A 12,974-nucleotide genomic window follows, 5' to 3' on the forward strand; every position below is an offset into this window, starting at 1 on the left:
GCATGGGAGCTCTTGGAACACCAGTGTCACCATCAAGTGAGTTTTTATATCACCACAGACTTAGAGTCCACTGCTCCAAAATAAACACCTTCAAGCTTGACAATGGCTTGCAGCTGACCACATGGATAAAGAAAAACGTGGGGAAAGGTTTCATAGTCAGATGGGACAAAGGTTTAGTTGTTGGCTGCAATGACCAGAGATCTGTTTGGAGGACTGTATGTGAGGCATTCAGCCTCAAAGTAGAAAGAATAATGATGAAGGGGCACTGCCTCAGAATTCATCAGCAAATAGTCAGTTCATCAACTGGGTGTTCCAACAGAACAGTGACACCAAACAGAATTTATAGTTTTTATACTTATGTTGATATCAGAAAAAAAACAAACAAACAAGCAAACAAAATAAATTAAAATGTGCCCCAAATTCTTGTTTATTTCCTCTGTTATTGATTTGTGTCTTACAATTATTTGGTGCTAGAAAAAGAACAGTTCAAAGAAATCATTGAAAGCCCAATAGTGCAGTGACATTCTTGCTCATGGTAAGTGTATGGAAGGTTCTGACCACAGCTGGATGTAAAATATCTTAATGTTCAGACAGTAAATTACAGTAGTTGTTGAAATGAGAGTGAATCCATGAAGACAGATTTTCTTCCTCTTGTTTTAGAATCCAGAAGAGTGTAACTGCACATTTTGTATGTTTTGTTTAATCTCAGTCAACACTTGAACTTTCTTGTGTTTTCCATTTTCACTGTCACAGCTTTGTTTTGAAATTATCTAAAGTTATAAAACTTCTGAGGTCAAATAATGTGTTTCAGTTGGTGGACTAATGAATCTTAAACTAATGGGATGTGAACTATATTTGAAGTTCTTATAACATTTAAAAGGATACCTTGACATTATTAACTCCTTCAGTCTTACACAGTTTTACCAAAGTACCAAAGTCACCAGTTATCACTGTTTATTGTTTTATCTTGTGTTGTTTTGTTTTTTCCCCCAAGATTTCTCATTTTGGGTCTTGCACAGAATACTACAAACAAAAGTTGTTTAAAAATATCACTTTGGGTTTAAGATTCAGATAAGGAATCTTCCTGATTAATTCATCAGTAGGACCAATAATTGACAGATTTGTCAAAAGTAATAATTAATTGCAGCTCAAATTCATGTCTTTTGGTCATGTTTCCTTGCATACATCTGTCAGTAGTGAGGTCACTAACACATCGGAAAAGAAATGGCAAGATTAAAGGTTAATTGTAAGTCTTACAAGTTCACAGTCATAATTACAAACACTGCTCTAGGATAGGTCACATCAGAGTGTGTAATTTTGGAGTACTCGTCAAAACCTTGAATATATTTTATTCTTTGTATTTATTGTGAGGTTTATACTCTAATAGGTTAGCTGTTGTTTACAATGGGTTTAACTGAGAAGTCAGGAGTGTGAACTATACGATGACAATCAACCAAATGCTGGAATATAACTGGATGATTTGCACTCTTCTCTTCCCTTCCTGTCGGCAACAGCACAATTTGACCAAGTAATGTTATGCATTTGTTGAGCAAGAACTAGTGTTGTGTATTTTGAGTGAAGGTATTAGTAATACCACAATAATGCTATGACAACAACAATACAATTAAGCTTCATGCATTATCCTGAATTGATAATATCCTTGTAATTCAGAGCACTATAACCATTGTACATATGAAAATTCAGTAAGGTATATCTTATATATTATATTCCAATTCTAAGGTGGAACTATGCTAGTATATAAAGGTATATCTAAAAAGGAAGAGTAAAATAGGAGAGTAGAAAAGAGTAGAGTAGAGCCACTTAGGTGCCTGGTCTTGAGAACGATGGTAGGTTGAAAAGCTGTTTTATCCCATGGGAACTCTCCCTACCCACCCAAGTGGCTCAAGTACATATAATATAATAAATAATAACACATAAGAAAGATAAGACATCACAGGAGAAGATTGTAGTATACGTAATTTAGTATGTAGACAAGTGGTAAAATTAAATATAGTTAGTAGGCTAAGCTATAAATCTGGTATTTTATTATAGAAACAGAAGCTATGAGTATTGGTATCTATCTAAAGTAACTGCTAGCATACTATAGGAAAATAAAAAGTATATTCATTATGCTATCAAATGGAAACCTAAGAACTTAGGTACTATATGTTGATATCTTTAAAACAACACATAAACTGATGAATCATTAAAAATCTACACCATGTAAAAGAAAATTGTAAATAACGAAAATAAGCTAGTTATAGTAGAAGAGCTAAATTAGCCATTAATAAGCCAACCGTACCCAGCAAGCTAACACGATAAACAAAAACGGTAATTAGTGTATAAAGTATGTTGTGTTTATCTAAAACTGATGATTAGCAAACATAGGGAGCTCCAGCTCACATGGATGACAACAACAGGACACGCACACACACACACACGCACACACACACACACACACATATATATATATATATATATGAGGTCTGTTAGAAAATTATCTGACCTTTTTATTTTTTTTAAAAAACCATATGGATTTGAATCACGTGTGATTGCATCAGTGCATCAGCCTTCTTCGTGCGCATGCGTGAGTTTTTTCACGCCTGTCGGTTGCGTCATTCGCCTGTGAGCAGGCTTTGTGTGAGCACTGGTCCACCCCTCTCGTTGTTTTTTTATTGCGAATAAATGTCTGAACGATTTGGAGCTTTGCTGCATCAATTTTTTTCCAGAAACTGTGAGAGACCTCCAGGTGGACACCGTTCGGAAAATTAATATGGCTTTCAGGGACGATTTTGTGGGGATTACACAGAGTAAGGAGTGTTACTGCCGCTTTAAGGCCGGCCCACAACTGCTGAGAGCGCGCCTGGCTCCCAGCGCCGATCGACAGGCTCACACCCCGCTGAAACAACCAGATCATTTCCAACGTGAAGGCTTTGTTGATCCGGGACGTCGTCTGACTTTCACAAAAAGGCAGGAGACGTGGACATCAGTACTTTTTCGGCACATTCCACTGTTACAGGAGGTTTTTTCATGGAAAGAAATGCGGAGGGACGCGCCACGGAGCCATTCATTACGCGGCACAAAACCACCTCCGTGTTGGTCTCACAGGACGGCTTTCAGGTGGATTTCAGACAGCTGTCGGTTGCTTTTCAGTCGTGTGATTATCCGAGAAATTGAGCATGAGCTGGACATGCCCCAACATGTCCTGTGAGGTTTCATCACGGCGTTGCTTTGCGCCATGCGGCTTCACCGTGACGCGCGTCCCTCCGCTCCTCTTTCCATGACAATAACTCCTGTAACAGTGGAATGTGCCGTTCATTTCTAAACTGGACGCTGTCTTGATCCGGTATGTCGTCTGACTAGCACAGAAATTGTAAAAAGACGTGGACATCAGCACTTTTTCAGCACATTGAGACAGACGTGAGGAGGAGTTCCGCGCGTCGCGGTGGAGTCGCATGGCGCAAACCACGCCGTGATGAAGCCTCACAGGACATGTTGGGGCATGTCCAGCTCATGCTCAATTTCTCGGATAATCACACGACTGAAAATGTTGTGTGGGCCGCTGAAGAGGAGGTACTGCTGGCCCACCACCACAAGATGGTGCCATGCTTGAAGTGCGGGCTTCAAGCATGAGAGGGCATCGGAGCGACCGGGAGTGACAGCTGTCACTCATCATCCGTACCAGCTGTCACTCATCCACCACTCGACACCATCACCATAAAAGCCGGACTGCAACTCCACCTCCCCACCGAGAAATCAGCTACCAAACAAGGTAATTTTCTCTGCTGTGATTATTCATTGTTTGTAAACAGTGGACTGTGTGCAGCCGTGTTCCTGCGGGGTCTATTGGAGGCTGGATTGGTGGACAGTGAGAGGACGACGGCCTTCGCCTCTCACTCCATCCAGGAAGGAGACCAACAGGAGCTGCACGGGTGACGTTGTATCTGGAGGTGGAGGTTCTCCCTCCCGGAGGAACTACTCAGGGAACGATTACTGGGTGTGTCTTCACACACCCACCATTAACTGTTTCTGTTTCTGCCAGCAGTACCTGGTCTGACAGCTGGAGACGGTGGCCACCTGGGACCTAGGACTTGGCGGCTCCGGTGTTCTTCAGATCCGTTGGCGGTGGAAGCTGTGTGGGATCCGGCTCTTCTCTGGAGAGACGTCTTCTATCCTCGAGCCTGCCCACACGTCACCTTGTGTATGATTGACTGTACTCCTCAACTACAATTGTCTGTATTCCGTTGTGCAATTCACAACATTAAATTGTTACTTTTTGGCTCATCCATTGTCCGTTCATTACCGCCCCCTGTTGTGGGTCCGTGTCACTACACCTTCCCAACAGAAAAGCAACCGACAGCTGTCTGAAATCCACCTGAAAGCCGTCCTGTGAGACCAACACGGAGGTGGTTTTGTGCCGCGTAATGAATGGCTCCGTGGCGTGTCCCTCCGCTTTTCTTTCCATGAAAAAAACTCCTGTAACAGTGGAATGTGCCGAAAAAGTACTGATGTCCACGTCTCCTTCCTTTTTGTGAAAGTCAGACGTGCCGGATCAACAAAGCCTTCACGTTGGAAATGATCTGGTTGTTTCAGTGGGGTGTGAGCCTGTCGATCGGTGCTGGGAGCGTGGCGCGCTCTTAGCAGTTGTGGGCCGTCCTTAAAGGGGCAGTAACACTCCTTAATCTGTGTAATCCCCACAAAATCGTCCCTGAAAGCCATATTAATTTTCCGAACGGTGTCCACCTGGAGGTCTCTCACAGTTTCTGGAAAAAAATTGATGCAGCAAAGCTCCAAATCGTTCAGACATTTATTTGCAATAAAAAACGATGAGAGGGGTGGACCAGTGCTCACACAAAGCCTGCTCACAGGCGAATGACGCAATCGACAGGCGTGAAAAAACTCACGCATGCGCACGAAGGTTCAAGCTTGTCTGATGCAATCACACGTGATTCAAATCCATATGGTTTTTGAAAAAAATAAAAAGGTCGGATACTTTTCTAACAGACCTCGTATCGTTCCCCTGTGGAATGATCTCCCTGCATCAATAAAACAGATTCTACTTTTCTAACAGACCTCGTATATTAGGGATGTCCCGATGAGGTTTTTTTTTTTGGCCCAGATCCGATTCCGAGTCATCTGATTTTGAGTATCTGCCAATACCGCGTCCCGATCCGATACTTTAAAAAACTGAATGAACAATGAACAAATGCTAAATATATAATAATTTCATTTTAATCACCTTATTTTATTATTTATCACTTAAACAGTGCACTTCTCCTTGAGGTAGCTTGAACAATCAAGTAATAATCTACCAGACTTAAAAAATGTCCAAATTTCCATGTTATTTTATTTGTCTAAAAATAAATGTCCAAGGTTCCTTATGTTAAACAAGAAATGGTGGTGGTGGTTTTAATTTATAGATTAAAGGTTTTTAAAGAACCATTTATTGATTTAGTTAATTTAATTACAAGTGTTCAAAACTTTTTTAAACAGTAATCAGAAATTTTGAGGTAACAAACAACAGCAACAAAAAACATTTCCAAGGATTTTTCTTCAGACACGTGGTTTCTGCACTGATCTGTGGTTCAAATCCCAGCCTGATTGGAAAATCACTAAGGGCCCTTGGCCAAGGTCTTTAATCCCATATTGCTCCCGGTGTGTAGTGAGCGCCTTGTATGGCAGCACCCTGACATCGGGGTGAATGTGAGGCATAATTGTAAAGCGCTTTGACCGTCTGATGCAGATGGAAAAGCGCTGTATAAATGAAATCCATTTACCATTTGTACAGATCAGTGGTTTCTGCCACTAGTCTTCCGTGTTTTGGCCCGACGTGTCATTCCTGTTGGACAGCACGAAGCTACGTCACAGCTCAGAGCGTCGAAAGTTCAAAAGTCAACTTGAAAAGTAAAAGGAAAAAAAACAACTTACATTTGCGTCCTGACAGTCCTCAGTGTGCCCCTCTGATGCTTTATCAGTTTCAACAAGTTCAGACCAGCGCAGTGAACGTGAATGAAGACGGAAGCTCTTCAAGACGCACTCCTAAATGTGATGAGTGCGCACGTCGCTCGTGCACACACCATCTCTCGCTCCGTTTTGCAGACAAACGATCACAGGACAATTTGTTTTTTTCTTTTTGTTAATCAGATGACAGATCGTCGTCCAGAGGACTTGGTCAGCACCAGGTCCTGCTGCACACGGAAGGATGACTGAGCAAGAGTTTCGGTGGGAAAGTGTCCATTATCCTCTTGTCATTCCATCGAGGCGTCAGGCTGAGTGCGTAAACACACCAACAGCAGTTCTGCGAAAGAAACTTTGCACGCATAACTCCCCCCACCTCTGTCCGGTTGAAGTTATGTTTTTTCTTTTGTTCAATTAAAAAAAAAAGATTGGGTTGAACTTTGACCGCGTCAGCCTGCCAACAAGCGGCAATGCGCGCTCCCGTCAGAAGCGTCACATCAAAAGCCGAGCTAATGCGACGCTTCTGACGCCTCTAAAAAGCAACGCGTCTCACGCCTCTGACGCTTCCGACGCGTGAAAGGACCATTAATCTGCAGTAATGAGCCTGAAATAGCGCTGATCAAAATAATGAGGATAAAATCTATATCGGATTCCTGATCGGAGTGCAACATCCGATTTCGACCATGTGATCGTGCCTGATTTCTGATGATGTGATCAGATCGGGACATCCCTAATATACACTCAACAAAAATATAAACGCAACACTTTTGGTTTTGCTCCCATTTTGTATGAGATGAACTCAAAGATCTAAAACTTTTTCCACATACACAATATCACCATTTCGCTCAAATATTGTTCACAAACCAGTCTAAATCTGTGATAGTGAGCACTTCTCCTTTGCTGAGATAATCCATCCCACCTCACAGGTGTGCCATATCAAGATGCTGATTAGACACCATGATTAGTGCACAGGTGTGCCTTAGACTGCCCACAATAAAAGGCCACTCTATAAGGTGCAGTTTTATCACACAGCACAATGCCACAGATGTTGCAAGATTTGAGGGAGCGTGCAATTGTCATGCTGACAGCAGGAATGTCAAACCAGAGCTGTTGCTCGTGTATTGAATGTTCATTTCTCTACCATAAGCTGTCTCCAAAGGCGTTTCAGAGAATTTGGCAGTACATCCAACCAGCCTCACAACCGCAGACCACGTGTAACCACACCAGCCCAGGACCTCCACATCCAGCATGTTCACCTCCAAGATCGTCTGAGACCAGCCACTCGGACAGCTGCTGAAACAATCGGTTTGCATAACCAAAGAATTTCTGCACAAACTGTCAGAAACCGTCTCAGGGAAGCTCATCTGCATGCTTGTCGTCCTCATCGGGGTCTCGACCTGACTCCAGTTCGTCGTCGTAACCGACTTGAGTGGGCAAATGCTCACATTTGCTGGCGTTTGGCAAGTTGGAGAGGTGTTCTCTTCACGGATGAATCCCGGTTCACACTGTTCAGGGCAGATGGCAGACAGCGTGTGTGGCGTCGTTTGGGTGAGCGGTTTTCTGATGTCAATGTTGTGGATCGAGTGGCCCATGGTGGCGGTGGGATTATGGTATGGGCAGGCATCTGTTATGGATGAAGAACACAGGTGCATTTTATTGATGGCATTTTGAATGCACAGAGATACCGTGACGAGATCCTGAGGCCCATTGTTGTGCCATACATCCAAGAACATCACCTCATGTTGCTGCAGCAGGATAATGCACGGCCCCATTTGCAAGGATCTGTATACACAATTCTTGGAAGCTGAAAATGTCCCAGTTCATGCATGGCCGGCATACTCACCGGACGTGTCACCCATTGAGCATGTTTGGGATGCTCTGGACCGGCGTATACGACAGCATGTACTAGTTCCTGCCAATATCCAGCAACTTGACACAGCCATTGAAGAGGAGTGGACCAACATTCCACAGGCCACAATTGACAACCTGATCAACTCTATGCGAAGGAGATGTGTTGCACTGCATGAGGCAAATGGTGGTCACACCAGATACTGACTGGTATCCCCCCCCCCCCCCCCCCCCCCCCCCCCCAATAAAACAAAACTGCACCTTTCAGAGTGGCCTTTTATTGTGGACAGTCTAAGGCACACCTGTGCACTAATCATGGTGTCTAATCAGCATCTTGATATGGCACACCTGTGAGGTGGGATGGATTATCTCAGCAAAGGAGAAGTGCTCACTATCACAGATTTAGACTGGTTTGTGAACAATATTTGAGGGAAATGGTGATATTGTGTATGTGGAAAAGTTTTAGATCTTTGAGTTCATCTCATACAAAATGGGAGCAAAACCAAAAGTGTTGCGTTTATATTTTTGTTGAGTGTATATCCCTATAATAAATCTACAAATATGCTATACAATATATCGACTTAACTCGATGTCAACATTGGTAACTGGTCAAAAATAAATAAAATCAAGGTATCCTTTTAAGCTGTGGTGAGTATCTTGTTTTAATGGCTTTGCTTCCTCCCTTCTTGCTGTCCCTCCTCCTTGGCATGCCTGGCTCGCTCCACTTGCTTCCCCTCTGCAGCTTAACCTTATCCACAGCGAGGTCAGTAACTTGGCTGGCTTTGACGTGGAGGGGGTCATCAACCCCACCAATGCTGAACTTGAACTTAAAGATGATCTAGGTGAGGCCCCCATCAGCCCTCACGCAGTATGGTCTGAGTCGGGTTTTGGAATTTTAAAAATCCTTGATTGTTCAGCAGTTTGGCAACTTATCAGAAATGTAATTTTTTAAGTGTGTAATTAACTTTAAGTATCAGGTTCAAAATTCAAAATGTTTTTTCATCCGGATCTGGTCATTCACACTGTGAGTCACTCTGATATCGTGTTGATTTTCTTGAACTATTGGATATGGATTGATGGTATGCTTCAGTTTAATTACAGGTCAGCATTACAATTAATAATAATTAATTAATGGCTTTTTTCGGCTTGTTTAAAAATAGAACTAATAAAAAATACAAATCATTTTTCATCATATTTGTGCAGCTACTTTGAAGAGCACCACTTTGTTTTTTTGTCAGCCTGTTGTGCCACCTTGTGGTGGAACTGTGATAGAAGTGCAGTGTGTTCAGTAACGGGATGCGTCAGACTGCAGTTCTCATTTCCTGTTTGTGCCCATGTTTATAAGTACATGTATTTTTATGCATATTTCTGAAATCATATCTAGTGGCTGTTACATCTGTTCATACTTTATGCCGTTTATAGCCATACTGAATAGCTGGTTTCTCTAAATTGGTACCCCCGGAGGCAGTGAGCGAAGGGAGAGCACGCGCATTGTGTTCTGCGTGTGTCTGTTTATAATCTTCTCGCCCAGAAGAAAAAAGAGAGTGTTTACACAGGAGAGAAAAGTGAGAAAATGTTAATGCCTGTTTGAGAAAATTGTATAAAGTGTGTAGTGAGGGGTTTTACAGCCTTAAAACATCTATAATAATTGTAACTCCCGTGATAAACAAGGGACCACTGTATTTGCATTTTCAGAAGATTTCCAGCTTGATGGCAATCTACAGATTCCATATACGTATGTAAAATGTGGTTTCTATTAATTTTTCTGCTTATATTTTGAGGCCAAAACATGCAACAAAAATAAGCCTTAAAATGGGTCTAATTTAGCCCAAAACTCAGGAGCTTCAGCGGGTTTTGCCATGAAAATTCAGTAGGGTGTATCTTCTATTATACATTCCAAATCTAAGGTGGAACTCTACTAGTGTATACTAAGGTACACCTAAGTATCTTAAAAAGAAAGAGAGCAGAGCCACTTAGGTGCCTGGTCACCCTGCTCAGAGTGCTGCTCTCATTGGACTGACAACTCTGCTATTGTGGAATTGTGGGATAGCTTGCCCCCACAGATGGAGCTCGCCGGACTACTTTCGTTGCCCTGCTCAGCGTGCCGCTCTCATTGGAGCAACAACACACAGAATGTGTCTCTTCCCAGATAGATCTCTTTCACTGCAGCTTCTTGTTCTGATTTTAACATGAAGTTAACACCCAAGTCTTTCATCGCCAACTGTAAATGGTAATCAAACCATTCCAATCGTATGTTTATGAACTCTTCTGCAACAAACTGCATCGTGTCAGTGTTTACAGTGTGCTTGAGCAGGTGAAGTTGCTCATGAACTTTAAGTTTCATAAATATTTATTATGACCACTCTTAAAACTTCAGTTATCTTCATAATTTTATTACTGGTAAATTTTAGAATTCATTTACATGAGATATACTCATTTTCTCACAGAAACTACTTTTTGTGCAGGAATTCATCAAACACGTCGGCCGCGGGCGCATACTAACACAGAATCCCCAGAAACTGTGGAAAGTTGTTCGGCCAAAACAAGAGCTTCCACTTTTAGCTTGTCATAAGCTAAGCTAGTGGCGCTCATGAGAGTGTGGTGCCTGGTCTTGAGAACCAGGGATGGTAGGTTGAACAGTTTTTTTTATCCCATGGGAACTCTCCCTACCCACCTAAGCGGCTCAAGAATATGGACAGCATGTATATACGTGACATTCACACAATCAGGGCAGTAAACAACATATACAAGAAATATAGTTATTACATAATATTATAGGAGCTAGCTCCTGAATCCTAAGTGTTCATACAGAAGATTGTAGTATACATCTACCTAGTTTGTAGACTTGTTGTAAAACTAAATTATAGCTAGTAGGCTAAGATATAAATCTGGTTATGTTATTATAGAAACAGAAGCTATGATGTCATATGTTTTAGGTTTCAATCTAAAGTTCATCCTGCTAGCTGGGTTATGGATTGCTACTATAGGAAGACAAAATCCATACTCTACATGCTTTCTAATGGAAACCCCAAACTTAGATACTATCTATTGATATCTATTAAAGAACCCTTTAAACTGAAGAACCATTAAAAATCTACACCATGTAAAATAAAAGTGCAAATCCTGAAAGGCTAACTATAGCCAGATGAGCTGCTGTTAATTTAGCTGTTAACGAGCATAGCGCACGTTGCTAGCCAACAAAGCTGAACAAAGCCGGTAACTGGCGTATAAAGCACAATAGCGTCGCTTCACTCTACAATAACGGTCGTAACAACAAATACATATAACAGCAAATGCAAACAAAAGTGGGTATTAATGTTAGCTTCCCAAACAGAACCAACTATGTTGTTAGCTATGACAAACAGTGCTGCAGCCGGCTCGATAAGCTAACGTTAGCTGCTAGGTTTAGCGAATTGTACCCCACTCCACCCTGTTCCTTCACCCTTGCATCCTGTACATGTTATCACTAATATAATAATATTTAAAAAAAAGAAGACGACATTTGTATATATTCACAACCATAAAGGGTGCTGACTTTGAAAGCAAGTTTGGTTTTGACAGATTTATTAACAGTTCATTGAAAACTGAATAATTATGACGGATATACATTTGTTATTATTTCTTCTTGTTTAGCCATTAATTGTGCAGCTTAACTTGTTTCCTACGACTTCCTGCACTCCAAGGGCCTCAACTTCGTACACCTCAACACGCGGAGCCTTCTTCCAAAGCTGGATGAACTACGCAGGTTAGTGGTGGACACTAAAATAGACATGATAGGAGTAAGGGAGACATGGCTCGACGCAACAGTGACAGACACAGAAGTGGAAATACCTGTTACCTGCTTACACATAAAGACAGGAAGGCGGAGGTGTCTGTATTTATGTAAGGAGTGACATTGCTTTCAACTCGCGAACTCGCGGAATGACATCAGTGATGATCTAGAGACAGTATGGATTGACGTATATCTCCCAAAGACGAAGCTCATCCTCGTCGGTGCGTGCTATAGACCACCAAAGCAGACAGACTTTTTTCAACGTTTAGAGCAATCATGCATGAACTGTGACAGCTTTACAGCTAGGGAATGTATTATAATGGGTGACTTCAATGTGGACGTTAGTGCTCCTAAAGCAAAAACCAGTGAACTTCACACTAACTATAAACGTTTTTTTTTATCACAGTTTGATTTGTCACAGCTAATCACTGAGCCAACAAGGATTACTCCAACCACAGCAACTGTTCTAGATTTGTTTATTGTATCTGACCCTGCCAAAATATCTCAAAGTGGTGTATCAGATTTCACTGTTAGTGATCATTTACTCATTTATTGTACTTGTAAGCTTAAAAAGTCACCAATTAATCAGCATAATGGTATACATATCAGGTCTCTCAAAAATTATAGTAAACAACTGTTTGAAACTTGTCTCTCTGAGGTAGACTGGCAGGAGGTGTATGGTTGTACATCGGTGGATAGGGCATCCACTGATGCAAGCACGCTACTGACGTTTTAGAAACATTCATCGCATCAGAATCAATCATATGCTGTTCACAGCAAAATAAATGTATCTAATTTACTTGACTCTTTGTTGTTTGCTTAAATTGGGAGGGGGGTGGAGAACATAACAATTGATGGATGGCATCCATCAACAAAGCTGAAACCCCAAAACGTATGTATTTAAAAATAAGTTTCTCTCCATCATAGACCAGATAGCACCGCTCAAATATGTTCGCGCTAAGCAACATACAGATCCCTGGATGTCAGGAGAGATCCTGCATCTTATACATAAAAGGGATCGAACTTTCTCTAAATTAAAAAAAAACAAGGACCACAATTTATATGAAAAGTTCATGTATCTTCAAAATCAGGTGCAATATCGGAAAAAGAAGCCAAATCCATTTACATAGCAAGTAAAGTCGGTGACTATAAAAAACAACCTAAAAAATTGTGGCAAACTATAAAAAGTCTTGGAACATCATCGCAATCAAAAACAAAACCAACTTCAGTCTAAATATAAATGGAGAGACATGTGTTATGTGCAGACGCAGGTTGAGGAGCGGACCAACGTCTGACCGAACCCAGCGCTAAATAACCAGAAAGCGGTTCCACAAACAAAACGATTTTATTTCCCCTCCAGTGCAATAATTAGTGTACAACATAAATATTTGGCTTG

At 41.6% G+C, this 12,974-nt stretch overlaps 1 protein-coding gene across 2 annotated transcripts in view; it reads left to right on the forward strand.

Annotated features, from left to right (window-relative positions):
- The window catches only part of LOC117517034 (core histone macro-H2A.1), a 100,252-nt gene that overhangs the window by 32,679 nt on the left and 54,599 nt on the right, over positions 1–12,974 (forward strand). Inside the window, exon 6 of one of the 2 annotated variants that reach the window (XM_034177943.1) lies at positions 8,549–8,648. The exons of the other annotated variant lie outside the window; for it this stretch is intronic. Coding sequence (XP_034033834.1) covers positions 8,549–8,648 — 100 coding nt within the window. The remainder of the gene's footprint in view (positions 1–8,548; positions 8,649–12,974) is intronic. 2 annotated transcript variants of the gene reach the window in all.

Source organism: Thalassophryne amazonica, chromosome 9 (genome assembly GCF_902500255.1).
Source record: "Thalassophryne amazonica chromosome 9, fThaAma1.1, whole genome shotgun sequence".
In the NCBI taxonomy this organism is placed as follows: Eukaryota; Metazoa; Chordata; class Actinopteri; order Batrachoidiformes; family Batrachoididae; genus Thalassophryne; species Thalassophryne amazonica.